Source organism: Spermophilus citellus (genome assembly GCF_964194105.1).
Source record: "Spermophilus citellus genome assembly, chromosome: 6".
NCBI lineage: Eukaryota > Metazoa > Chordata > Mammalia > Rodentia > Sciuridae > Spermophilus > Spermophilus citellus.
The window spans coordinates 8,976,761-9,002,714 of record NC_138187.1 but is presented as its reverse complement, the minus strand read 5'-3'; the positions used below and the strand labels follow the sequence as shown (position 1 = coordinate 9,002,714).

Here is a 25,954-nt window from a genome sequence, read left to right as displayed (position 1 = left end):
ATTGCCCCCACCCCCACCCCCGGAAGCAGCTAGCAGTGCCACAAACAGCTGGGTGGCTTCCAGCAGGCAGCAGGCTGAGGCTGCCCCTCCTTCCACAGGAAGTCCCGGTTGGGGCCCTTGGGGGTGGGATGGGATGGCTGAGCCTCAGCCTGGGTCAGAGTTCAGCCCCTGAGCTGGTCAACAGAGAAGCAGCTGGATATCAAGTGCCTTGTTCACCTGAGGGTCACAAGAGACATGGTCTATCCCTTTGTCCTATCCAGTACCTTTCATACTGCACACAATTGCTCTGAGGCCTCTATGGTACCAAGGTCACAGTCACAGAAATCAGAGCTCAGAACAGGCCCCTCAAGGATTTTTACAGGACAGAGGTGGGTTGTCGGGGCGGGGTGGTGTTGGTGGTGATATTGTCTGCATAAGGGCCCAGCAGACCCAGAGGATCCCTACAGGGGCAGAGTGAGCAGTGGTGGCTACGCTGGTGTAGGAGCTGCCCCTGAGGGTTCCCTCTCTGGGTCCAGCACTGCCCTTCCCAGAGGCAGGGTGGGGAGCAGGCGCTGGGTTATGCGGAGGGGAAAAGTGTATAGGGCAGCTGCCGCCCAGAAGGGCGGGTGTTCACGGGTCTCCACAGCCGTGGCCCTGGCCTCAGCCCCTTGAGGAGGCTGGCCACTCTCCAACCGACCCGCCCAGGACGTGGGCGAGCTACTGTCCACATGCCTGGGCGCTAGGACGGGTGAGAGCTCCGCTACAGAGACAAAGATCCCGCTGCTCCCCCTTTTCTTCCTCTGACCGGCTGTAACGACCCCGGCCCAGGCGTCCATTTCCTGCCCACTACACTCAAATGCCCCGAAGTAGGGGTAGGCAAGTCCGGGTCGAGAACTGGGCCGCCGCCTCCCGGCGCGCTCTCCATAGTGCCGACCTAGCCCCAAAGCAGGGGCTCCGACCCGGTCCTCAAGGGCCCAGGCCAGCTGCCCGGCGTAATGACTATTGGTAGGGGCGGACTCTTTGGAGGTCGGCGACCAGGGGCAGCCGAGACGCAGGGAGGTCCCAGCCGCCTCCGGGGACTGCGGGAAGAGAAGTCTTCACTGGGCCGGGCTCTGCCCCTCAGCAGGCGCGACCGCCCCCGCCGGGTGCATACTGCGCAGGCGCGGCCCCGCCCAGCTGCTGGCGCTTCCGGGCGGCGGGAGGCGGGCGCGCTGCGGGTCCCAGGGATGTAGACTCCCGGCGGCTGCGAGGCCGAACCCCATGGGAACTCCTGAGAGTGCGGCCGCGCCCGCGGGCCCTGATGAAGCCTCCATTTCCCGAACGAGCCCGCCGCCCATGAGCCCCCCAGTGACCGGATGCCGCGGGGCCGGCCACGGGCCAAAGCGGGTGAGAGCAAGACCGCAGCGAAGCGGAGGCTGAGCCCACGGCGAGCTGGCACAGTGGGCCGGGCTGCAGAGACGGTCACGTCAGCGTCCATTCACGGCTGACTGGCGGCCTCTGCCCGACGTGGACGTCAGCACTGATGTTAAAAATAATGGATGTCTCGAGGGGCAGGGCGCCAAGGGTACCGCCGGAGACCAGCGGCCCAGGAAGGCGCGTCCAGGCCCCGCGCTCACTTGCTGTCTTCCTCTCCAGCTTCCCGAGGCCCCAGACCCGCTGAGGATGCGTCTTCAGGTTTCCCGGCCATGTGATGGCGGAAGGGACCTCTCGCCCCACTTGCTCCTTATTTGACACCCTGGGCAGTAATGCAGAATGCAGTTAGGGACTGGCTGGGGTCACGCGCTGAGCATTTGAGGTGGGGTTGGGCAGATTATCAGCCCCATTTTCACCCAGCTGTGTGTTAAGGGCCTCCTGGGCCAGACAAGTCTGGGACAGTAGGAGTCTTGCCTCCATCAGCAGCCCGTGGGGAAAGAGGCTCTGTCTGAGTCTGGGCTGGTTTTTTGGTACCGAGGGTGCTCTACCCATGAGCTACATCCCCAGCCCTTTTTATTTTGAGACAAAGTCTCAGTTGCACAGGCTGACCCACAAATTGGAGTCTTCCTGCCATACCTCCCTAATAGCTGAGATTGCATGCATGCATAAATTCCTGCATATGCATATATACACTGTAAATTCCTGGCTAGGGTTGGGTACAAAGAGCAGGGTTCCAGAAGCAAACTCAGGAGGTTCCCTGAGGTCAACATGATAAATGGGATCATGAGGGTCCTAGCTCCTTCTCTGCAGCCTCAGACATCCCCTCCCAGGCCTGCAGCCCTTGTCACCAGGCTGTGCATCTCCCATGTGTGAAGGGCCCAAAGGGCAGTGTCCACCTACCACCCAGCAGCCTGTCATCACTTGAGGTTGAATATGTCAGCCTTGGCATTGTTTGTGCCTCAGAGCAACCCATAAGGTCGGTACCACAGTTTGCAGATGAAAAAACTGAGGCAGACAGAGCCCTTGAACTCCCAGGGCCTGTTTCACCACTTAGTTTTCTGTTGCCTCCTACTCAGATACTTTTGTTTTCCCATTGCAGCTTTCCCGAAGGATGGGGCAAAAAAAGCGAATGGCAGAGAAAGAGTTGCAGCAGAGCCCACTGGACACAGCCCAGTCGCCTTCCCCAAAGGAGCCCCACTTGAGACCAGCCTCTTCCCTGGGCCCCCAGCGCAGCATCTATTTCTCCAGCCCAAAGGGCCACCCTGCCCGGCTAGGAACAGAGTTTTTTGACCAGCCAGCCATCCCTCTGGCCCGCGCCTTTCTGGGACAGGTAATATCAACAGTGATATCGTCTCTGCTGAGGTTGCCATCATGAGGCCCTCACCACTGTTCTCAGCCTGACCTGGCCCTGCTTTCCCATCCTGGTCCCTGAAGAGCCTTATCTTAGTTGTCTGGGGTCACTGGGAGAAGGAGGGCTGTTTGCCTCAGATGGAGGAGGGCTGTCACCTCCTTCCTTTACTTGCAAGGAGAGTAGCAGTTCACTGCCAGCTTTCCCACCTGGGACATGGATGCTTAGTCCCTGTCTACTTGGGACCCCTTCAGGGTAGGTCACTTGGAGGTACTATAACACTGTTGGCCCTGTATCTTTGAGGGGCTGGCCACCTTTGCCTGCCTTGTCTCCTGACAATCAGCACTCGTCAGGATGACATTTCTGATAGTTTTAGACACACGGGAACTGTGCAGCCACTGTCAGATTTCCAGCATCAAAATTGCCTTGGGACAGCTACCTTCCTACCACATGGCTCACAGTGGCAGCTCTGGCAGCCCAGTGGCCCCTATGGCTCAATGTAGATTCAGGATCTGGGCTCTGGTGGACATATTGGAGTGGAGCAGGGACCATCCTGGGGTGGCCTGCCATGTACCCTGTCACCACACATGCACAGCCATGGAGTCTTGGCTAGGTCTGTCTTGAGTACCATCTGGGTATTGTTCCTGGGTATCAAAGTCCCAGAACTGGCTTGCTGGCTCTCCCAGAGATTCCTTGGCCTACCCTTTGTCCTTTAACAAGCCTACTTTTAGGTTGAAATGGCCAAGAGAGCCAGTTTCTGTGACTAATAGAAAAACCAGTGTGTTGGGGCTGGGGTTAGCCCAGCAGTAGAGTTCTTGCCTCACACATGTGAGGCACTGGGTTTGATCCTCAGCACCACATAAAAATAAATAAAGATTTTAAAAAAATTCTTGTAAAAAAAAGAAAAGAAAAACCAGAGTGCTCAAGGCCCTGGCTCAATCTCCAGCACTGAAACAAAAGCTAATGAAATAAGTCACCCTCTGAGCTGAGAAGGGTGCTGCCTCCCCCAGGAACATGTACCAAGAGTCTGGTGCTAACTCAGGTGTGGTGGTGCACACCTGTGATCCCAGACTCATGGACCATCCTTGTGCTGAGGCAGGAGGATCACAAGATTGAGGCCAGCCTCAGCAACTTACCAAGGCCCTAAGTAACTTAGCAAGATCCTGTCTCAATAAATAAAGGGCTGGGGATATGGCTTAGTGGTTAAGTACCCCAGGGTTCAATCCATGGTACCAAAAAACAAAACACAAACAAACAAAACCCGGGTGCTTAAAAAAAAAAAAAAACCTAGCTTAGTGGAGAAGGGATGAGATTCTGTTCCCATGAAGATGCTTTCAGCTGCAAGGGCCAGAGGATCTTTCTGAAAGTAACTTAGATATTGAACATTTATGACATGACAAACAATATGTGGGGCAGGTGCACCCCAGGATTGATGGTCAAGCATCAGAGTGCATCCACCTCTAGCCAGTGTCCTTGGCATGTCATTTCCTTTTAGGCCTGTATCATACCTACTGGAGTCTGTTGGTGGACAGGATGATGTCTAGCAGAGAAGAGGGTGCTCACCCTCTATCCCTTTGGTCGAGGAGGACAGCCTTTTCGATAACTTCCCAGTGGGTGCCCTTGCAGACCCTCAGCAGGGTCACACTTTTATCAAAAAGTTCATTTCAGGGCTGAAGATGTAGCTCAGGGGTAGAGTGCTTAAGAGTGCTTAAGGCCCTGGCTCAGTCTCCAGCACTGAAACAAAAGCTATGAAATAAGTCACCCTCTGAGCTGAGAAGGGTGCTGCCTCCCCCAGGAACATGTACCAGAGAACTAAGGTGTGCTCCCTTCAGAAGGGTAGCTGGGCCCCAGGGTGCCAGGAGGCATGGGGGCAGGCCTCCTCAGAGTCCTGGAAAGCTCTCCTCTGGAGATGATCAGGCCAAACCCAAGGTACTCACTCCTGTCCCCAGTGCTTTGGATGCCTGTGGGCATTTCTAGGTTCCAGTACAGTCATCAATCCATCCTGTCCTGTGATACTGACCCTCAGGCACCACAGCTGACCCTAACCTGAGTTCAAGGTGGCTGGCCTTCCAACTGGTCCCTCTGACCTAAGGATGAGGCAGTTGCTGTAGATTTGGCTGGTCCCTGCAGTTCTGCTGTGAACCCTGGTTGAGTCAGGCCTAGGTCTGGGTCTTCAAGCACAGGGGCAGAACTGCTGGCCATTCCCAAGACAGTGGTCCAGGCTAGGGAACTGCAGGCAGCTGGTCCTGCTATTCAGAAAAGCTTTAGAGCTGGTTGGTGGGAGCTGAGTGTGAGGGTCTTTTGTGATTGCTTTGGAAGGTCACTCCACAGGCTCTGGCATACCCCAGGAGGCCATGTATGGATACCCTTGGGAACCTGTACCTTCCACACTGGCCAGCCTCGTGCTGATATAGTCCTCTGAAGGGAAATGGGAGAGGAAGTAGGGAGGACTTGAAGGTCAGCCTACATGGTGGTCATCTAATAGGGCTTGTGGCCTCAGTGGTGGCTTTTGGGATCTATTTAGGAGACACGGTGCAGGTGCCAGGTGAGAGGGCCTGGCTGAGTCTGGCACATTCTGAGCTAGTGAGAGGTTGCACAAGCTGGAGACTGTCAGGGTGGGTGTATCCCTATCCCTTCTGGCCCTGAGCAGACTACCCACACACAGGTCCTTGTCCGGCGACTTGCTGACGGCACAGAGCTCCGTGGCCGCATTGTGGAGACTGAGGCATACTTGGGACCAGAGGATGAAGCTGCCCACTCAAGGGGTGGCCGGCAGACCACCCGCAACCGCGGCATGTTCATGAAACCCGGGACCCTGTATGTGTACATTATCTATGGGATGTACTTCTGCATGAATGTCTCTAGCCAAGGTTAGTAATGTTGGCAATGAGGGAGCAGGACTGGCACAGCCCCCTTAGCTAGTAGTTGGGGGACTCCCAGGAGGACTGGGTTTGCAGGCATTTGAGGAAGGTAGTGCCATTGCCAGGGCCAAGTCCGGGTTTCAGGAGCTCTGGCTGCATTGATAGGGCATGGTTGGCTAATGGGACTGGGCCCCTGTGGGATAGAGGCTATGGGACACACCTGAATGCAGAGCAGACAGATTCCATGAGGTTACCACTGATCCCAGAGCTTGAAGCTGATGGCAAAAAGCACTGGGGTAGATGTGGAAAGAGCAAGTTGTAGGGAAGCAAAGGAGAGATCAGTCTGGGCTGAGCTGAGCAATTGCAGGAGCCTATCAAGTGGCCTGTTGTGGGGTCTGATCAGTTGTTCTCAGCCAGGAGCAATTATGCCCCTTAGGGGACATTAGGCAATATCTGGAGACGTTTTTGGTCATTTTATAGCTGGGGATGGTACTGGCATCTACTGGTTGAAAACAGGAGTGCTGCCGAACCCCTATAAGGCACAGGACAGCCCTCACCACACAGGAGCCTCTGTCACAGTGGAGTTGTCACAGTGGAGTTGTCACAGTGGAGTTGCTGGCTTGGTGCTCTGAGAGAAGCCCTCACTTGTGAGTATGGCTCTGGTGTAGACTCTGCCCTTGGTGAACTCAGAGCACCATCCTGTCAAAGCCACTGCTGACCAGACAACCAGACTGTTTGGGGAAAACAGTAGAGGGTCACAGTATGCCATGCTGCAGGCCATGTCTGTTGGACAGTGCAATGACGTGGGGATTTTGGTTGCCCAGAGCCTACAGCTAAGGATGTCAAGTACAAGAGCCTTGGAGACTGGGGGACACAAGGACTGCAGGACCAGCCCCATAGAGGAAAGCTCTCAGTGATTAGTTATCCAGGAGGGTGGGAGCCCTTCCTGGAGAGCCATGATTACTCCTGAGAGCTGGTTGCAGAGCTCCTTGTTAGCAATAACTAACCTCAGGAGGGGAGGGCTGGCCTCAGGAGAAAGGCTGAGCCTAGAAGTGCTTGGTGCTATGGCCAGTGGAATGGTGGCAGGGATGTGACCTATTCCTTTCTGAACATGTGACCAAGATGCCCCAGGAACATACAGGTTGTGGGGGCAGGACCCCCACATGGGTGAAGACAAGGTTAGGATCATCCAGATAAGAGTGGTGGCTGAGGATATGGTTGTCACCTGTGCAGGTGGAGGCAGTACGTGGAAGTTCAGAGGGGCCAGGTTCAGGAGGAGGAGAATAGCCAGACTGCCAAGGCTGGAGCCACTGTGCAGCAGAGCAGGGGTGAGGTGGTGGAGGCTGGGCAAGAAGAGAGTAATGGTGTTTCTATCATTATGTGAGACTCAAGTACATTCTGTGCAAGAGCCAGGAAAGAGGTGTGCCAGAGTGGAGGCTGAGCTGCTTTTCCTTTATAGGTGGCTCTGGCTCAGCAAGGGGTCTGCCTACTTCCTGCAAAAGTGACTCAGGGTAGGGCTGGGAATATAGCTCAGAGTGCTTGCCTTGCATGCACAAAGCTCTGGATTCAATCTCTAGCGCTGCCAAAAAATTTAAAAAGTGAAGGTGGGCACAGAGGGCGAGCAAATAGCAAGCTGGAAGTAGCATAAGACTCAGAGGGACTGGAACCTCCAGGCTTTGTTTTGAATCTCTTTGAAAACTGGCTGGTTATGGGGCTCACAAGAACCCAGCACTTGCTAGTTGCAAGCTTTGCTGCAGGGCATGGCTCCATTCACTTGGACTGGCCCTGAGTGCTGACGCAGAGCAGAGGCTGGGAGCAGACCCACCTGGCCAAGGCCCAAAAGTGGGTACTAGCTTGGCCACACTTGGGCCAAGCCTGACTCCCAGGTGACTGGGAGTCCAGGGTGCATAGGTGAGCAGCTTTACTGGAGGGTCAGAGCTGTCCTGGCCTGGATCCAGGTCATCATTGTCCAAGACCAGTAATAACAGGGGCCCTCCCAGACATTCAGGTCTAGAGGAATTTGGATATCTGTGCCTTCTTAGTGGGTCCCTGAAGTAGCCTGGACTGATAGGGCAGGACAGGGCTGGGCTGGAGAAGACCTCTTGTGGACATCTCCTGACATGCTTACCGAGAGGTGGAGGACAGTCCCTCTACTGAATCATGAGCCACGGCTGTTCTAACATCCTGTGCCCAGGCCAACTTCCAGGCTTGGCCAACAGGTTGCTGAGTGGCAGACAGATGGGGAGCCATAGTGCCTGGCTAGGAATCTGGGCTCGTCCTGGGACTGCCCACTTCCTAGCAGGGTTATGCCAGTCCAGGAGCACCAGCTGCTGGGGCCTCACACTTGCCACCAAATACAAGATGAAGGGAAAGGGGCTGTGGTTGTAGCTCAGTAATAGAGGGCTTGCCTAGCCTGCGTGAGGAACTGAGTTTGGTTCTCAGCACCACATAAGAAAATAAAGTTATTAAGAAGATGAAGGGAAAGCATGTGCTTTTGTGGTGGCAGCCAAGGGGTCCCTACAGAAGGAACAGCTGCCTTGTGGATGCAGGTGTGCAGAGGAGTCTAGACATAGGGAGGGGCAGACCCAGAAGGCAGTGAGCAACCATGTCAGCACTGTGACACTGGAGGTGCACTGGAGCAGGAAGGCAAGGGCCAGGGAGGCTCTGCTTCCAAACTGTCTATCTGTCCAACAGGGGATGGCACTTGTGTCCTACTGCGAGCACTTGAGCCCCTTGGGGGTCTGGAAACTATGCGCCAGCTTCGCAACAACCTCCGGAAAGGCACCCTTAGCCGGACCCTCAAGGACCGTGAGCTCTGTAACGGTCCCTCTAAGCTGTGCCAGGCCCTGGCTATTGACAAGAGCTTTGACCAGCGGGACCTGGCCCAGGACGAGGCCATGTGGCTGGAGTATGGTCTGCTGGGCCCCAATAGACCAGCCGTGGTGGCAGCAGCCCGTGTGGGCATTGGCAACGCAGGGGAGTGGACCCAAAAGCCCCTGCGCTTCTACTTCCAGGGCAGCCCATGGGTGAGTGTGGTGGACAAAGCAGCTGAGCAGAAGAACACACAGACCTGAGCAAAGAGCCCACTCAGGCTTTTTTTAATTGTTTAAAAACTAAATAAATGTTTTGCTTCTAGGGAACTGTTTTGTCTTTACAGAGCCCCTGGTTGATCATCACATGCCTAAAGTCAGTCCTTCCTCCAGGGTTAGGGTCAACAGGAGAGCCACACAGTACATGCACATTCTGGGGCAGGGTCCTGGCAGGAAGTTGAGCTGCCACCCACCACAAGGGTGACCTATGTGGTGCTGTGGTGAGGCTGGGCCAGGAGAGGATTGTAGCTATCTGGGAGGGATGCAGTGCATGGTGAGCAGAGGTGGTGCTGGGTGAGGTGGCCACACATGCTGATGCCATCAGAAGGCAGGAAGGAATATATCCCTCAGGATAGCACACAAAGTGGGGCAAGGTCACCGCAAATATGGCCAGGGCTAGGATGAGGGTCAAAACAGCCTATGTGCATGTGTAAGGACACTGTCCTCACCAGATGCGAGTCTAGAAGGCACCCTTCAGCTTTTGGTGATGGTAAGGCTGTTGCGAGGACAAGTGAGAGTTAAAAGAGCACAGAGGATGATGGCCTCACAGCTGCTGCTGAACCAAGGTGCCTGTGGTAAGGATAAGGACAAGGGCTCTGCAAGCCTTCAGTCATGCCAGGGCTGGCCACCCATGCAGTGCCCACCCTCACACCCCATTCTCTGCCTGGCTCATGTGAGCAGAGCCTGGAAGACGGCAATGACAGGGTCCTCATGGGTGGTCACCACCAGCACACTGCGGAACTTGTCAAAGAGCATGAGCAGCTGGGAGCGCCGAGTGTTCTCATTGTACATGATCTCCTCCAGGTGGTGATGGCCGCGGAAGTAGTGAAGGAGCCTGGAGGAGGGGTGGCATTAGCCGAGACATGGCCCGCACCCCGAAGGCCTCTGACAAACACTGGTGGGGGTTAGCTCAGCATCCTGGACCCAATGCCCACTGGAGTCCCTGGTGACCAGCAGTGGGCATGAAGTGGTCCTAACAAGAAGCACAGCTGTCTACATCTAGAGCCACTGAAGACTGCACCCCAGAGCAGGAAAGAGGCTGCCAGAGGCTCCATTCTCCCATGCTGCTGTAGCAGGGAGTCCCTAAGCAAGGCTGCAGATGGTCCTTTCCAGGGTCTAGAGTGTGGTTCACACTTAATGCTGGCAGCCTTACATCTCCCAGGAAACCACACACCTCCAGTCAGGGTTGGGGGACAGGCTGTCAGGCCTATAAGATGCAGGGGTCCTGGGCAAATCCCTGCCAAGTCCTACTCAGGTAAGAACTTGCAGGGGATACTTCCAAAGAAAGGCATGTAGGCCCCAGACCTCAGTGACAGTGCTGAGATGCCATCTCACCCTGGCACATGTCATGTCAGGTATGCCCCTTCCACTTTCTGTACAGCTCCACCCAGCCACCAGCCCCCACCTGGCAAACATGCGCAGATCCTCAGGGTTCTGGGCAGCGGGTACACTGAGGATGGCTGCCCGCTCATGCTCTGACAGGCTGGCCAATAGGCTCTCCGTCATCCGCTTGTTCAGTGGTGAATCCCCACTGGGGAGCAGCTCTGCACTGGAGTTGTCCATGCTGGGGCTGGTGAGGGTCATGTCATCACTGCTGGCTGTGGGCAGTACAGGTCAGGGTGGATTCCAGGATGCCAAGGGAGCAGTGAGGGCAGAGCCAGCCCCCACCTAGGGACACACGTAGGGTTCCTCCTGGTTCCCCAGCTGCCCTACCCAGAAACTTGGCTGACACCCATCCCCTAGGTGTGACATTCCCCCTTGTGGGTCTGACCTAGAACGTGGGAGCAGCCCAAGGACCCTGAATAGGTCCATGGCATACCCCCTAGGCATATCTGGGCATCCTACCACCTCACCCAGCTTGGAAAATGGAGCACCTGTACAGGCAAGGTCCTTGCATGAAGCCCACAGCTTGCCCCTAACCTGGGGCCCAGCACTTGGCAATGGATTTCCACCTTTAGGGATCTTCCTAGAAGTGACCATGACAGACAATCTCCTCATAGGCCCTCAGGCACAGGGGTTTCAACTATCCTGGTGAAGTGAAATCCTGCTCTGATCCCAGGCTGGGGCTGCTCCTGGCCAGCAAGATCCTGCTAGAGAGGCCCAGGATAGCCATGGTGGGCAGAGAAGACAGGAAGGGTCTCCACGGGAGACATGGAGGCAGACACACACGTGTGCAGCCTTGTGGAGGTACCTGTTACACTTCCTAGCTGCCACCCCATGTCTCCAGATGACCCAGGTGAGGGAACCTTACTTGGAGAGCCAAAGCTTAAGGCGTTGGGTGTGCTGAGGCTGCGGCCGCCAACCCGGGCAGTGAAGGGGACGTCCTCCTCCCGCAGGCGGGGCTCTTCCTCACTGGGGGAAGCCATCAGGCAGACATAAGTGTGCAGCTGGATGAGGAGCCGGTGCTGCAGCATCCACACCACCATCTGGATGAGCTGGGTCTGTGGGCAGGCAGTGGGTAAGGCCAGTTCCCCCATTCCAGTGCCAACCTCCTATGGCCATGGCCCCAAACGGCTCGGCATACTCTGGTGCTGAGTCCTTGGCAGGAAAGCCCCTCACCTCAGAAAAAAGAGCCCACAGCTGCTGGGAAGCTCTGCAATGCCTACTTGCCCCAAGGGAGGTCCCGAATCACACCACACTGGCTCCTACCACACACCTGGGCTGTGCTAGTGTCTGGCGAAGGAGCAGGGCCTGGGATGCAACCCTCCCTTTTCTGAGGTAGAACCATCTCTGTTTTGCCTTCCTCAGCCTCAGATAACTGGGCGCTGCTGCTGGTCCTAGTGAGCCAGTCCACCCCTGGGCAAACCCAGACACCATTTGGAAAGAGGTTGTTGGCAGAAAGTCCTCTTTCTGGATACACCTGAAGTCTGCACTGGACACACAAGTAGACCCAGAAGGAAGCCAGGAAAGGGTCCCCTGCTCAGGGTGGAGCCAGTGCCCCTCTCACCATACAACAGGTCCAGGCCAGGCCCTCTGTGGCTGGACCTAAAACAGAGCAATGTGCCTTGTGCAGGTCCTAGACCCAGAGCAAGGTGTATGTATGGACAGTCTCTTCCTTGAAGGCCTGCAAGGAACTGCTGACTAGGGTCACCTGGGCTAGGGTTGGGAGGGGAATGGGGGAATGTACGTGCTAATCCTTTAAAAAAACAAAACTCAAAAGGACTGCAAAATATATAAACTTAAAGTGAAATTAAGAAATAAAGGGGGAGGGGGGGCTGGGATTGTGGCTCAGAGGTAGAGCACTCACCTAGCATGTGTGAGGCCCTGGGTTCAATCCTCAGTACCACATAAAAATAAAGGTATTATGTCCTTTATTTTTTTTTTTAATTTTTATTTTCTACAACTAGAAAATAAAAATTAAAAAAAAAAGAGAAAGAAAAAAAGGGGGACTGGAGTTGTAACTCAGTGGTGGATAATTTGCCTTGCATGTGTGGGGCACTGGGTTCCAATCTCAGCACCACATAAAAATAAATATATAAAGATATTGTGTCCATCTAGAACTAAGGAAATATTGAAAAAAAGAAATAAAGGTATGGTGGTGCAGACCCATAATACCAGCACCTCAGAAGCTGAGGTGAGAGGATCACAAGTTGGATGCCAGCCTGGGCAACTTAGCAAGACCCTGTATCAAAATAAAATATTAAAAGGGCTTCTGGTGGAGTACCAGTGCAATCCCCAGTATTGGGGGAAAAAAAAAGAAAGAACAGCAAGGGGCTTCATAAGCACTAGAGCATGCATCCCAGGGACTTGAGGGAACCAAACCTGGCTCCACCTGAGCCCCTACAGGGTCTGGGGCAGCCACTAGGGAATGACCTGCAAAACCCACCCCATCACATGATACTGGGAAGCTTCTGCTGGGTGGGAGCACTGCCAGCCCTTGCCCAGGACGGAGGAGGCAGGGTACAGATGCAGAGTGTCTTGTTGAGCTGGAAGAAGCTGGCAGGGCTCCTAGAAATCATGTTCCATGAAAGACGGTATTTAGAGCTCTGTCACGCTCAGCGTCTAAATGAGCTGAAAACACCAGGATCTTACTCTCATTCACAATTTGAGAAGGGAAAGGGCTTGATTTTAAGCACGGGTTTTGCCTGGTAGATCTGGATTTAACTAAAACAAATACTTGGCTTTTGGAAAGAAAGCCATGAGAACACCCAGCCTATCTCAGACACTTGTCCTATCCCATCTGACCAGTGAAGGGGCAAACCTGCCTGGCACCTATGAACAGTGACACCCTACAGTCCACACAGGAAGCCACATACCATCTGCCATGTCAGGAAGAAGCCTCCCCACACCCAACCCAGGACCCTTGGATAAGAAGATTCCAGGCCCGGTGGCCACAGGACCCCCCTGAACACCCAGGGAAGTGGGCAAGAGGCCAACTCACTTGGAGTGGGGGGACACCTTCCATCTGTGGGCACCCCAGACAGCCAGTGCTCACCTGCCACCTGCAACAGCAAGCCCCCAAAACAAGGCAGAACAGCAGCAGCACTGAGGGTCTACAGCTCCTGCAGCTGCCACGACTCACCTCCTGCGCAGGGGGTGCCAGGGGATTCCTGAACTCAGACAAGGAGACAGGCAAAGAGAACTTGGCAAGGATGGACGGCAGGTCGCAGGATGGGAACTGGCGGGAGAACTGCTCAGCCAGCGGGGAATACCTGGGGATAGGCGAGTCCAGTGGTGGGCACAGCAGACCTGTGGGCAGCACCCTCAGCACAGGCCCTCAGAGGGCAATAGGGAATCTGTGCTGGGTGGGCCAGCCGCTATGAGGACAGAATGAATGTAAGGTGACACGGCAGAGCTGGGCAAGCCTTCAGGTGGACAGAGTCCTGGCACTTGCCCTTAAGGGGTAGCAGAAACCACAGGCACCAGCTACCCCAAACCCCTCTCTGATCTTGGTCAGGAGGAAGTGGCCCTGATGCAGGCAGGGCCAGCCAGACCAGAATCAGGATGGGCACAGTTGAAATCAGTCACTGGGTGGGAGTGGGAGCCTAGCCTCGAGGCCTCCAGTGCCTCTGGAGCCTGGCAGCCCAGGGAGCATCCCCAGAAGGGTTGGCGGGACTCACCCTCCCCGCCATGGGCATTGGCAGTACTCACAGACACACGCTGGCATTGGGAGACAGCACATAGACGTTGTTCTCACACAGTGGGTAGATGATGACAGCTTTGCCCCAGTACACCAGGTGAGCCGCAAGCTGGAACACCTGCAGGCCACAGATGGCTGGGAGGACCAGGCCTAGGATACTATGGTCTTCCTGCTCTGGAGAAGCTGGTCCAAAGCTCATGCAGCATAGACCCTATGGCCATGGCCCCTGGAGTCCCTTCCCTGACTTGGGCAGCACCTCCCACCAGGTGGCAGGTCCCACAGTGTCTCCTGGGACCAGAGCCTTTTCATCACTGTTGCCTGCACTATCTACCGCTGCCACTTCCTGGCCAGACTCTGTGCTGCTGTGCTCTTGCTGAGGAACACTACTGTCAGGCCCAGGCTTCAAGCCCAAGAGCATGGGGACATTTGGAATGTTGGGTAGTTCAGGTGGACCCAGCGAGGCAGGGGGCTTGGCTGGGTGTCCCAGGAGAGGCACAGCCCTACGCACACCCACCAGGACCCCAGCTTGGCTCCCCAAGAAGGAGTAGATGTGGAGTTACTAGCCTAACACCCCTGCACACCCAAAGGCCCCAGATTTGTTCCTGTGGGCCCTACCTTCCCCTAGAGAACATCCTGCCACATTGTTCTTCTGGGCCCTCAGATATCAGGAGTCCTTTCCAGGAACCTCAAGCACCCCAGCTTCTCATGGAGGAGAGGTCTGAGAGCAACAGTTGTGCTCCTGCCTGTGTCTCCCTGGATACATTCTGTCCTTGGGGCAGGTGGGCCTCCAGTGTGTTGAACCACCCCTACCTGGACAGAGGCCTGCTGTGCTGCACAGGACACATCTACTCAGCTCAGCAAATGGGACCCCCAGCGGTATCAACACGGAGGAAACAGCAGGTCCATCACTGCCCCTCTTCTCTCAACCCAAATGCAGAGCTGCCCATTTTCCCTGTCTCCACTCTTCTCTCTGCTGCAGCAGCTGGCCTGGTCTCTGCCTCTTCCAGGCCATCTCCACAAGCAGAGCACCATGCTAGAGGCTAGAAGTCACAGGGCCAGAACCCAGCAATGCTCCCTCTGGACTCCAGGACAGAACCTGCCCTTGCCTCCTCCAGCTGCCAGTGTCCCTCAGCTGGTGGCTCCATGGTCACTCTGACTCTTGCTTAACTGGGCCCTTGTGATTACATTAAGGTCCCACCAGGAAAATCTCCCCATCTCAAGATCCTTAACATCCTAACATCTGTGAAGTCCCACAAAAGGCCACACCCACAGGTGCTGGGGTTCGGATGTAGATCTGTGAGGGTCAATATTTAGTCAGTCATAAGGAACATACACTCAGAAGGCGGAGGCAGGAGGACCACAAGTTTGAGGCCAGACTAGGCAACATAGTGAATCTCTGTTTCAAAATTAAAAATAGGGCTAGGTTGTGGTTCAATGGTAGAGGGCTTAACTAGCATGCATGAGGCACTGGGTTTGATCCTCAGCACCACATAAAAATTAATAAATAAAAAGGCATTGTGTCAATCTACAACTAAAAAATTATTTTAAAATAAATAAATAAATAAAAGGGCTGGGGATTGACTTAGTGGTAGGGTTCAACTCCCCATACTGAAAAAAAACAAATAATATACAATGTGACCATAACTTTATTTCAAAGTTATGTGCTTTTTTTTTTAGGGCTCAGTGGCATGCACGTATAGTCCCATCTACTCAGAAAGCCAAAACACAAGGACCCTTGAGCCCAGGAGTTCAAGACCTTGGGCAATATATACAGACCCCATCTCAGGTTGGGCTGGGGATATAGCTTAAGCAGTAACGCGCTCGCCTGGCATGCACGGGGCGCTGGGTTCGATCCTCAGCACCACATAAAATAAAGATATTGTGTCCACTGAAAACTGAAAAATAAAAAAAAAATTCTCTCTCTCTCTCTCTGTCTTAAAAAAAAAAACTAGATGGATATATGGGCTCTGGAATATTAGATTATATTAGATCTATAGGTTCTGGAATATTAGATTAGAGGGACTTCCTCTTTCTGTCTCTGTAATACCTGTAACATTTCAATTTTCAATAGAGAATATATTTATTTACTTATTTATTGGCTCTGGGGGTTGAACCCAGCAGTGCTTTACCACTGAGCAACATTCCCAGTCTTTTTTAAAATTTTTATTATTATTATTATTTTTAAATTTTTAGTTGTAGATGGATACAATACTTTTGTTTATTTATTTTTATGGGGTGCTAAGGAACAAATCCAATGCCTCACATGTGGAAGGCAAGCGCTCTACCTCTGAGCTACAACCCCAGCCCCTTTTTTATTTTTTATTTTGAGACAGAGTCTTACTAAGTTGCCCAGGCTGGCCTAGAACTTGCAATCCTCCGGCCTCAGCTTCCCACATCTCTAGGGTTACAGGTATGGCCACTGTGCCCAACTGAGTAAGAATATACTGCTTTTACCATTGAACACTATTTGCACTAAGATGGAGCATGAGTGATGTTAAAACATCTTGTGACATTCACACCTGAGGAAGATGCTCCCCAAAGGACTGGTGCCACCTGGGGGCATGGCACCCTGCTTAAAGGCTGGCCTCAGGGTTTCCACACAGCCTTGCTGCAGCAAGAAAGGGTGAGGCGCAGGCTCAGCACAGTGAAGACTGAGTGCCCGGCTCCTTTCGGCACTTACAACAGGGTATGCAAAGCCTCAGCCTTCCCCATACTGGCCCTGTCCAGCAAGTGTTGGAATGGTGAGACCACATGGGTGAACAGGATGCGGTCCTCACTGGGTCCTGTCCAGTCCAGGAGCCAGAGTGAAGCACAAAGCCAGACTCCAGTGCGTGCTCTAGCAGAGCAGATAAAGGTCAGGGCACACAGAGCACATCCAGAATCACACTGAAGGAGAATTTGAAATGCTGTTTTGGGAAAAAAATAGGCAGAAATGTCACTGCAGGAACTTCATAGGCCAAGCTGAGCTTAGGGACCTGGGCAAGCAGAGCCCAAGTGGCCTAGCCTTGGCATCTGCTGCCCCCTGGTGGCCATGTGGTGCATACCAACACCAGACACCCTGGGCCACCCACAGGCACTCCCAGTCCTCTCCTTGGATGGTACCCACCGCCCTGGCCAATGTCACCCCATCAAAAGCTGGGTCCTTGCCTGCCAGCTTCTTCTTGTGCCCTGCCCGCACTCCAATCATATCCACCCTGGACAAGGCTGAGGGTCCCTCCCTTAGAGTGCATGGCCCAGCAAGAGGGTGGCATCTCATACAAAGAAGAGGCAGCACAAACGTACACAGTGTGAAGGCCACAGCTCAGGCCCTGGCTCAGCATGTGGCGGACCCATGTGCAAGCTTCTGCCCTCATGTCCCACACGCTTGTTCCTGTGCCTCTGGGAGACTTCATGCACTGGCCAAGTGCACTATGTGCCACCTCCCCCGCAAAGCCAGCCCTGGGTCCTGTCCTCCAGACCTTTGCCTAGTGCTGGGAGTTCCTCCCTCCTGCCTCCCATAGCACTCCAGGAACTGGCCTGGTCAGGGCATATAATGCAATAGCTCTCAGCTGAAGAGAGGGCCTGGGAGGCAGCATGGTGAGCAACCTGCTTTCCTGGTGCCTCCCACCACCACCCTGGGGCTGCCTGCTCTGCATGCAATCCAAGTCCCCCAGGCCCTACCTGCAGCAAAGCCAGGTCAGCATCCTGGGCTAACTGCTGTAGGTTCTTCACAGCAGACGTGGTCTTGATCACCCGCACCAGAGCTGGGGAACAGTCGACGGGGAGCTCACTCAGCAGGGACTTCTCATCACTGAGCAGCAGCAAGGCATGGTAGGGGCTGAGAAGCAAAGTCATGCCAGTGGGCCTGTGAATCATAGGGCCCCTGCAGCAGGCAGGCACCCGGAACTCACTGCACTGTGGAGAAGTGGGATGAGGGAGGAACCAAAGAGAAGGGCAGCAGTGTCCAGGAGACTTCATAAAAAATCTGCAAGGCTCACTGCTGCCCTTGGGAGAAAACAAATTAGACCAAAACTGAGGTGGGCCATACTCTACCTCTGGGGTGCCCAGCACAGGTTTACTGATTGAATGAATCAAAGAATCTTTCCTAAGTAAATGGTCTCAAACATGGGAAAAGCAAAATCCTCTCCACAGACTACGAATAGAACTACCTAAAAATATATTTAGCAAGGGACTGGAGGGAAGGCGTCACTTGGGACACGATGGGGGTGGGGAGGGTCCAGGCGTGCTTTGCTTTCCCTGGTTTCCAAACATTCAAGAATGCGTCCAGATTTCCTTTCTTTTCCTTCTTCTTCTTCTTTTTTTTTTTTTTTTTTTTTTTTGGTGGTGCTGGGATTGCACACAAGGCACATTCTACTACTAAGCTACAGCCTTAGCACACCAGGTTTCTTTCCTCCTCTTTCTTTTGTTTGGGGATCAAACTCAGAGCCTCGCATAGGCTAGGCTAGTGCTCCACCACAGAGCCACACCCCAGCCCCCAGGTTTCTTTTTACTATTTAGATAGTACTCAAGGAAATAGGGGACTTGGTGTAGGCGCATGTGTGCCTGTGCCGCAAGACTGGGTCTAGCTCACCCCTCAGAGAAAATCAATGTAGCCGAGAAACTGGGGTCCACGTCACCATGAGATGACATCTGCCCTGGCCCAGGATTGGCTCCTCCTCATGCTCAGCCACACAGCCCATCAAGGCCCACTCACCCAGGCTGGCTGGGAGGCCCAGGGGAGAGGGGATGGTCATTTCTGAACAGAACTGGACACAAAATCATGGTTTACTAAGAGCAGAATTCTACCTGACAACTTTTAGAGGAAAATATATTTTTTTCTTTTTTGGCAGTACTAGGGATTGAACTCAGGGGGTGCTCTACCATTAAGCTACACCCCCAGCCCCATTTATCTATCTATCTATCTATCTATCTATCTATCTGTCTGTCTGTCTAAAATTTTTGAGATAGGGTCTCACTAAGCACCCAAGTAGCTGGGACTACCTGCATCAACACAACACCCAGAAAATAGTTTTAATGTGTTTTTTTTTTTAAATAGAGAGTGAGAGAGGAGAGAGAGAATTTTTTTTTTAATATTTATTTTTTAGTTCTCGGCGGACACAACATCTTTGTTGGTATGTGGTGCTGAGGATCGAACCCGGGCCGCACGCATACCAGGCGAGCGCGCTATGGCTTGAGCCACATCCCCAGCCCTTAATGTGTTTTTTTGTTGTTGTTGTTGTTTTTTTTTGAGACAGGGACTTGCTAAATTACTTAGGGCCTCACTAAATTGTTGAGACTGATTTTGAACTTGCAATCCTCCTGCCTCAGTCTCCCAGTCCCTGGGATTACAGGTGTATACCACTACACCCAGCTCAGAAAAGAGAATTTCTGGAACAAGTCTTAGGCAAAGCTTCAGGTGGTGACCACAGGGAAGGGCTCTCACCGGATGGCTTTCAGGCTCCGCTCGATGGCCTCAGGGGGAATCAGGCTGGAGGCAGCATAGTGGATCTTGTGGGGCAGACAGAAGCTCACTTCCAGCCAGCTGTTGATGTGGAGCCGCACCACACCAGATGTGCACAGGCTGCAGAGAGTGAAGCCAGGACTGTTCACACAGCAACACTCTTAAGTGCATGCACAGATCATAGCACCAGACCCAGTGTGGCCCCAGCACACTGCTCTGCTGGGTGGAGGAAACTGCAGGGGGAAACTTCATGGACCAGAAAGCATCTTTTCAGTGCATGTAAGAAAGCTTGTTAAGAACACACACAAATGCATCTCTCACTAGAAAAGGGGTGTCTGTGGCCCACTCAGCCTACTAGGGTTTAATGGAAGCTTCTTCTACCTCTAGGGCATCTAACCTGGCCCCCTGCCTGCCTACCTGGCACACACAGCATGTCCATCCTGTGAAGGGGCCTGCCATGAATACCTGGTGCTGGCCCTCACAGGTTTGCCAGGCAGGGTGTAGGCTGTGTCCCAAGAGGAGAAGTGAGTAGGAGAGGGAATGTCAAGGTTCCTAGAAAGTTATAGTGGTGGGATGTGTCAGCACCTGGGGAAGATGCTCCCTGGGCTCCATCCTGACCTGGCTGAGGTGAAAGTCAATGGCCCTCCTGTGTCCCTCTATGGAACAACTCAGTTCTCAAACAGAAGCAAAGCTCAGGACAGTTCTCCAAACCACCCACTGAGACAGGGCCTCCTTCCATCCTGTTTCCACTCAGGAGAGTAGCCAAGAAGTGCTTTTCCCATCACCGCCAACCTGCTCTGCTGGTTCTAACTCCCCCTGGGGTTAAGCCAAGACATCTACATGGAGCTAAGTGTGGAGCTCAGCAATGCTACACACAGGTGACAATCACCTGAGAGGTGCTGAGGCTCCTGATCAGCAGCTCCAGGAGGGGTAAGGAGCTCAGCCCGCCCCAGGTCAGAATGCACAAAGCCCCTCAGATCTCTGGAACACACTAGCATCTAGAGCCGAGATGGCCAGTGTGTAGGCAGCCCCACAACCCCTCCTGGCACCTGTAGAACATTCTTACAGCCTTGTCCCCAAATCCTCAAGAAACAGACCAATAGCTCAAGTTTCTCTCTCAGGTTCTCCACAGGGTTGGCATTCATGTCAAATCCTGAGGAACAGCCTGGCCTCTTAAGGAATCAAAAATGACACTGTGTGAGACTTGCCAGGGGACCCAGGTGTTAGCTGCTTAATGTGAGTAAGCAACAGTTAGGATATCAGTATCCACAGCAGCAGGAGAGAGGAGCGAGAAGGAGGTCCAGTTGGCTGCTCAGTGGCCAACTCCATGGGAACTACTGGCCAGGCTCCTCCACTTCAATGGTGGTCAGATGGTGAAAGTAAAAAGTTCTTCTTTTTTCTTTCTTTCCTTTTTAGTGGTACTAGGGATTGAACCCGGGGCACACTTCCACTGAGCTACATCCTCAGCCCTTTTTATTTTTCATTCTGAGACAGGGTCTCCCTAAGCTGCTCAGGCTGGCTTTGAACATTGGCTCCTCCTGCCACAGTCACCAGAGTAGTTCATGGTTGCTCTTGGCCAAGAACCAAAACTGAACACCAAGACTCCTACCATTTCACTCACTGCTATTTCCTGCTCAAAGAGCTCAGCAATGCTGCACACAGGTGACAACCACCTGAGAGGTGCTGAGGCACCAAAAACTGTTTCCCACACTGTTCAGAGGGCAGAACTCCTTACAGCCTTGCACTTTGGGGGCTCAAACTCAGCAGCACCAAGGAAGATGAACATGACCATAAACAAGTTGCACAGCTGTGAGAAACACTAGAGAGCTGCAAGACAGGTGAAGGAGAAGAGGGTACAGATGGGTGCATGGAGCAGGGGCCTGGGGCGGGGAGAGCCAGACAAGTGCCCACTGTGGGTGTAAGGAAATCTGGGACACAGGATTGGCCACCTTACACTGCTGACGGCATGGGGCCTGCTTATGTGGGTGCCCTGATTTCCACGTGGACTCAACTCTATTCTCCTGAGCATCTGCTCACCTGCAGCCGCCTTGCACCTCTGAGCACCAGGCACTGAAGCTGCTCATTTCAGACTAACAAGTTCCAAGCTCTGCAGTGTGGGGCACAGTGCCATGGCCAGAAGCACCCAAGGCAAAGCTCTACAGCAGCCAGGGGACAACAGTCCTAGGAAAGGGCCTGTGGACTCTAGCCTCCAACTCCAGGGAGTCAGGAGCCTCAGTGAAGTCTGCCAGGAGGAAGGAAGAGAAAGGTTTGTCCCTGGTTTGAAAGCCCAGTTTCAAGAACAGACCCATGGTTTAGGTCCTAAAAGGCTTGCTGCTTAGCTTGTACTTCTATCTTCAGGGTGTTTAATGGTCTGGCTGAAAACACAGTGCCCCAGGCTTATCCAGCTCTCACATTACCAGGAGGGCCCAGCCCAGTCTGCAAGGGGAGATAGATGATCCTACCACAGCCCCGCATCCCACACAATGACTGTGCAAAGGCAACATGTTATCTTCCACACCCAAGTTGGGTGTGCCCAAGCCAACCTACCCCCTTCACACTCAGCATCTGGAAGAGGATGCCAATTCCCAACCGTTAGCTAACAATTCAAAGGTCATTTTGTGGTCTCATTCTGGTCATGTTCCTACCCTAGGACAGAGACCTGTAATGCTATCCCAAGCACTGCATCCTCTGGCCCCATACTCAGGTTGGGCTATGCTCCACGTGGGGGGCACTGTGCAACCCAAGAAGTATAAGTGCACCGCAAGAGCCCAGTTGGTAACGTCATGCAGAAGCCCATGCGCAGGAAATACACACTCCTGTGCAGGCCGGCCTTGCTCTAGAAACCAGCAGTGTGAGGCCCAACACCACATGCCTCCTATCCGGCCAGGCCCCCACAATGTCCCCAGGCTCTGCCCTCCCAGGTCCACCTCAGGCCCTTGTGCCTGAGAGAACTCCATAGGACACTTCCACATCACTATCCCTCCTGCTGTTCTAGGTTTCTTCCACCAACAGTGGAAGAGCAGTGTTCCTCCACATGCTGAGCACTAGAGCTGCTACTGAAGGGATGTCCCTGCCCTCTTGGGGGACACAATCCAGTGGTCACATGAACAAAGCAGATGCTCTCACTGAGGTCATAGCACTGCCCAGGGAAGCATGTGCTGGAACAGTCAGGGTGGCCTCCTGAGGGAGCCACACTCCCAGCCTAGATTCACAGGCATAGCAGGTCCCAGAGGTGACCAGGATGACCAGGCTATTCAGTTATAGCACAACCCTAGCTCTGGATGAAGACATCGACTCGGGACTAGTCTCTCTGAAATGCCCCAGTCAGATCCACAGTCTCATTAAGCCTCACAGCTTCTTGTCTTTCAATTCTGCTCTGAGAAATTCCCCGGGGATCTGGCAGAAGGCCACTGTCAGAAGAAAGGAGCTGTGTTGTGTTCTCAGCTACCTGGTTGATTCTATACGCAGCCTCTCCTATGGGCATGGTCTCAAGACCCACCATGGACCAGGTAAGATGAGGATGGACGGCAGGCCACAGGCCAGAGGATGCTCAGGCAGTTCCAGAGCTATGCAGGCACCAAGTGGGGGTGGGAACTTCTCCCGTAAGAACAGTGCAGCTCCCAGCATCTCTGGGGCAGGACTCAGGGCCAGAACTCCCAGTACACGGGGTGCCTGGTCAAGGGAAGAACACCAGGGCTGAGCATTCTCACCTGAACCTTGAATGTGTGTGCTCCTCAAAACTGTGCCCCCCAGGTGGCCCAGGCCACCTGACCCTCTGAGCTGTGGCACTACAGTCACATAAGCATTTGGTGGACAAGTTCCAATCTCCCCACTCCAAACCTAAGAAACCACTTTCCTTCTTTCTCTAGAAACAGAAAGCCACAGGTTTTCCTGTGCTTCAGTCTCAAGCTGGAGGTGTTGCAGATTCCCACTCAGAACAAGCCACCAACTTCCAAGGAAGGGATCTCCAGCTCAGCCAACTCAAGAGCAGAGGGCAGCCATTCTCTTGCCACAAAGAAAACACCTGTGCAACCTCAAAGGTCCTGCTCTAGTCAGGATGTGGCAGTGGCTGCTTGCAGACGCTTTGAAGTCCTCTGACACAGGGAGGCCCTCACCCAGAGGTTACCAGGTGACATAAGTGCAAGTACAACAGGTCACAGAGAGCACAGCTGCTTCCCCCTTGAAGAAACCTGCATTTACCAACCAGGTGAGGGATCCAAATACGACTCAGAGAAATGAAAATGAGACAACTCAAACATACAAGAAGACTCACCACCTCTCCATAATTTAAACTGAAAAATTTACCAAGCTCCCTGGCAAATCCAGGGAGAGGCGCCTGGCACACTGCCGCTGGTGCAAGTGCAAATCAAGCAAGCACACATCCCAGAGGAGACGCATCAACCATGTGTGATGCTTTCCAGGATCCACCTCAGGGACAATGAGGCACAAGCACAAAATGACATCCACAGATGACTGAGCAGCACATGTCACAGCAGCCATGTAAAGCATACAGGGAGCCGGGTGTGGTGGTGCACACCTGTAATCCCAGCAACTCAGAAGGCTGAGACAGGAGGATTGCCAGCCTCAGCAACCTAGTGAGGCCCTAAGCAACTCAGTGAGACCCTGTCTCTAAATAAAATACAAAAAAAAAAAAAAAAAAAAAGGCTGGGGATGTGGCCCAGTGGTTAAGTGCCCCTTCTAAGTGGTTAAGAGGAAGGAAGGAAGGAAGGAAGGAAGGAAGGAAGGAAGGAAGGGAGGGAGGGAGGGAGGGAGGGAGGGAGGGAACACAGGGCTCTACATCAACCACAGCTGCTCACCACGAGGAGGAGATATGAGGAGGCCACAACTGCAGGGCAGGCAGAGGTACCAGACCCACCCGTGCTGCGCAGAAAGGTGTGCCAGGCAGCATCTGCCAGGCACTGTGCTGGCACTGTGTGGGCCCTGCAGTGACAAGGCAGCATGTGAATGGGTGCTGCAGGTGCAGGAGCAGGAAGGCAAAGCTCTAGGAGGGGTGGCAGCTGGGTATACACCTCTCGCTGCAGCTTCAGAGCCAGGGAACATCTCGGGGCCACAGGAGCAGTGGTCAGACAGAAGACCTTGCAGAAGAAATGGACGTCATGCTGGTCCACATTTAATAGAGCTGGTGCTCAGCCACCAATGTAATCAGATGGTGCAGGGTTTCCCTGATGCCCCCTAGTGTTTGCTGCCCTCAGACACTCCCAGAGCAGGAAATAGCACAGCCAGCCCCACCCAGCTCTGTCCACTGAGCCAGTTTCTTCATGGGTGAAAAAAAGTGGAACTCACCAACCAAGGTGGGACCAGAATTCCACTGTCCCCCTCAGCAAGAGCACCTCCAGGCTCTCACACACAGCTTCTGGCTGGTTTTCTGTGTTAAGGAGAGTCCAGAGGTGAATGCTCCAACTAGGCGCATGCTACCTAGCAAAGGGGCTATCATTTGAAAATGGCTACCAAAGTCACTTCTCATAAGAGTAGCCACAGTCTTCGTGCTCTTGCCCCATCTCAGTGGAGCGCCAGCATCCAAACACCAGAACAGTGTCCAGAATCAGGGACCCAGGTGCAGATAGCCCCAGGCTCCTGGAGAGCCAGAGAGCATGCCCACCTGCCTACCTGTCATATGCCTCCTTGAGGTCCCTTGCCAGCTTGCACTTGGGCAGGATGTGATGGAACGGGGACTGTGGGCCTTCATTTGCTGTAACAATCACAACAAAGAAGATTTCAAAGCTTCCACAGCAAGAAACTATGCACAGGCTGGTCAGAAGCTGACACTCCAACTGAGTCACCTAAAACCACCCATTGGGAACTCCCTGCTTCTCACACAACCTGCGTCCTGTGAACTGAACACGGGTTGTTTGTCCTACCACTTCTCATGGAACACACTAGCCCAAAACCTTTGCCCTGTCCCAAAGGCCTGTGCCTTGCACTGTCAGGCCACTGCCCTGCTGGCTGGTGTGTTCCAGGCCCTCCTCTCACACATGTATGTTGATGCAGCTTACTTACTTATTTTGGGTACCAGGAATTGAACCTAGGGGTGCTTAACCACTGAGCCATACCCCCAGCTTCTTATGTTTTATTCTGAGACAGACTCTCACTAAGTTGCTGAGCCTGGCCTCAAACTTGCCATCTCCCAAGTCACTGAGATGATGAGTGTGCACCAGTGTGCCCCACCCTACATCACAAGTTTTGACAGCTAATTTTCTTTCTTTCGTATTTCTTCTTCTTCTTTTTTTTTTTTTTTTTTTTTGGTCGGGGAGGGAGGGTGCTGGGGATTGAACCCAGGGCCTTGTACATGTGAGGAAAGCACTCCTCTAACTGAGCTATATCCCCAGCCCTTGCCAGTGAATTTTCAAACAGTGTGAAATTACACCAAAGTCCGGGCCGCTCTTGCTGCCAGTCTGTGCATGACATTCACCAATTCTATTCAGAGCTACCAAGGCTGAGCCTGACTGCAGCTCTGTTCCACCTGCATCTTCCAAATGAGCTTCTGACCTTAGGAAAGGAGTGGAGTTTATCATCATGTACCCCATGGCTTAGCACTACGGGTATACCAAAAGTTATATGGTGGCCTGCCAGCAAATACTATTTTTTTTAATATTTATTTTTTAGTTTTAGGTGGACACAATATCTTTAACTTATTTTTATGTAGTGCTGAGGATCAAATCCAATGCCTCATGCATGCCAGGCAAGCACTCTACCACTAAGCCAAAACTCAGCCTGCAAATACTT

At 53.4% G+C, this 25,954-nt stretch overlaps 2 protein-coding genes across 10 annotated transcripts in view; one reads left to right on the top strand and one right to left on the bottom strand.

The window, feature by feature from the left end:
- Positions 1-21: 21 nt before the first annotated feature.
- On the top strand, positions 22-8,681 carry MPG (N-methylpurine DNA glycosylase). Of its 4 annotated transcripts, none has more exons than XM_081298553.1 (4): positions 22-1,774; positions 2,492-2,722; positions 5,406-5,610; positions 8,296-8,681. In XM_081298553.1, the coding sequence occupies exons 2-4, from the start codon at positions 2,504-2,506 to the stop codon at positions 8,673-8,675; spliced, it is 804 nt and encodes a 267-aa protein (XP_081154679.1). In that variant the 5' UTR covers positions 22-1,774; positions 2,492-2,503; the 3' UTR covers positions 8,676-8,681. The 4 variants fall into 4 exon arrangements, with proteins under 4 accessions (XP_081154679.1, XP_081154680.1, XP_081154678.1 ...); XM_081298554.1 differs by having other exon boundaries at positions 28-1,572; XM_081298552.1 differs by having other exon boundaries at positions 41-1,653.
- The window catches only part of NPRL3 (NPR3 like, GATOR1 complex subunit), a 35,327-nt gene continuing 18,045 nt past the window's right edge, over positions 8,673-25,954 (bottom strand). For 4 of the 6 annotated variants that reach the window (XM_081298544.1, XM_081298545.1, XM_081298549.1 and 1 more), the window contains 8 exons: positions 24,839-24,920; positions 19,193-19,330; positions 17,431-17,587; positions 13,782-13,888; positions 13,126-13,342; positions 10,942-11,131; positions 10,096-10,288; positions 8,673-9,525 (listed from right to left, as the gene is read on the bottom strand). In XM_081298544.1, coding sequence (XP_081154670.1) covers positions 9,360-9,525; positions 10,096-10,288; positions 10,942-11,131; positions 13,126-13,342; positions 13,782-13,888; positions 17,431-17,587; positions 19,193-19,330; positions 24,839-24,920 — 1,250 coding nt within the window. In that variant the 3' untranslated portion in view covers positions 8,673-9,359. The remainder of the gene's footprint in view (positions 9,526-10,095; positions 10,289-10,941; positions 11,132-13,125; positions 13,343-13,781; positions 13,889-17,430; positions 17,588-19,192; positions 19,331-24,838; positions 24,921-25,954) is intronic. The other 2 variants (XM_081298546.1, XM_081298547.1) reach the window with 1 other exon arrangement.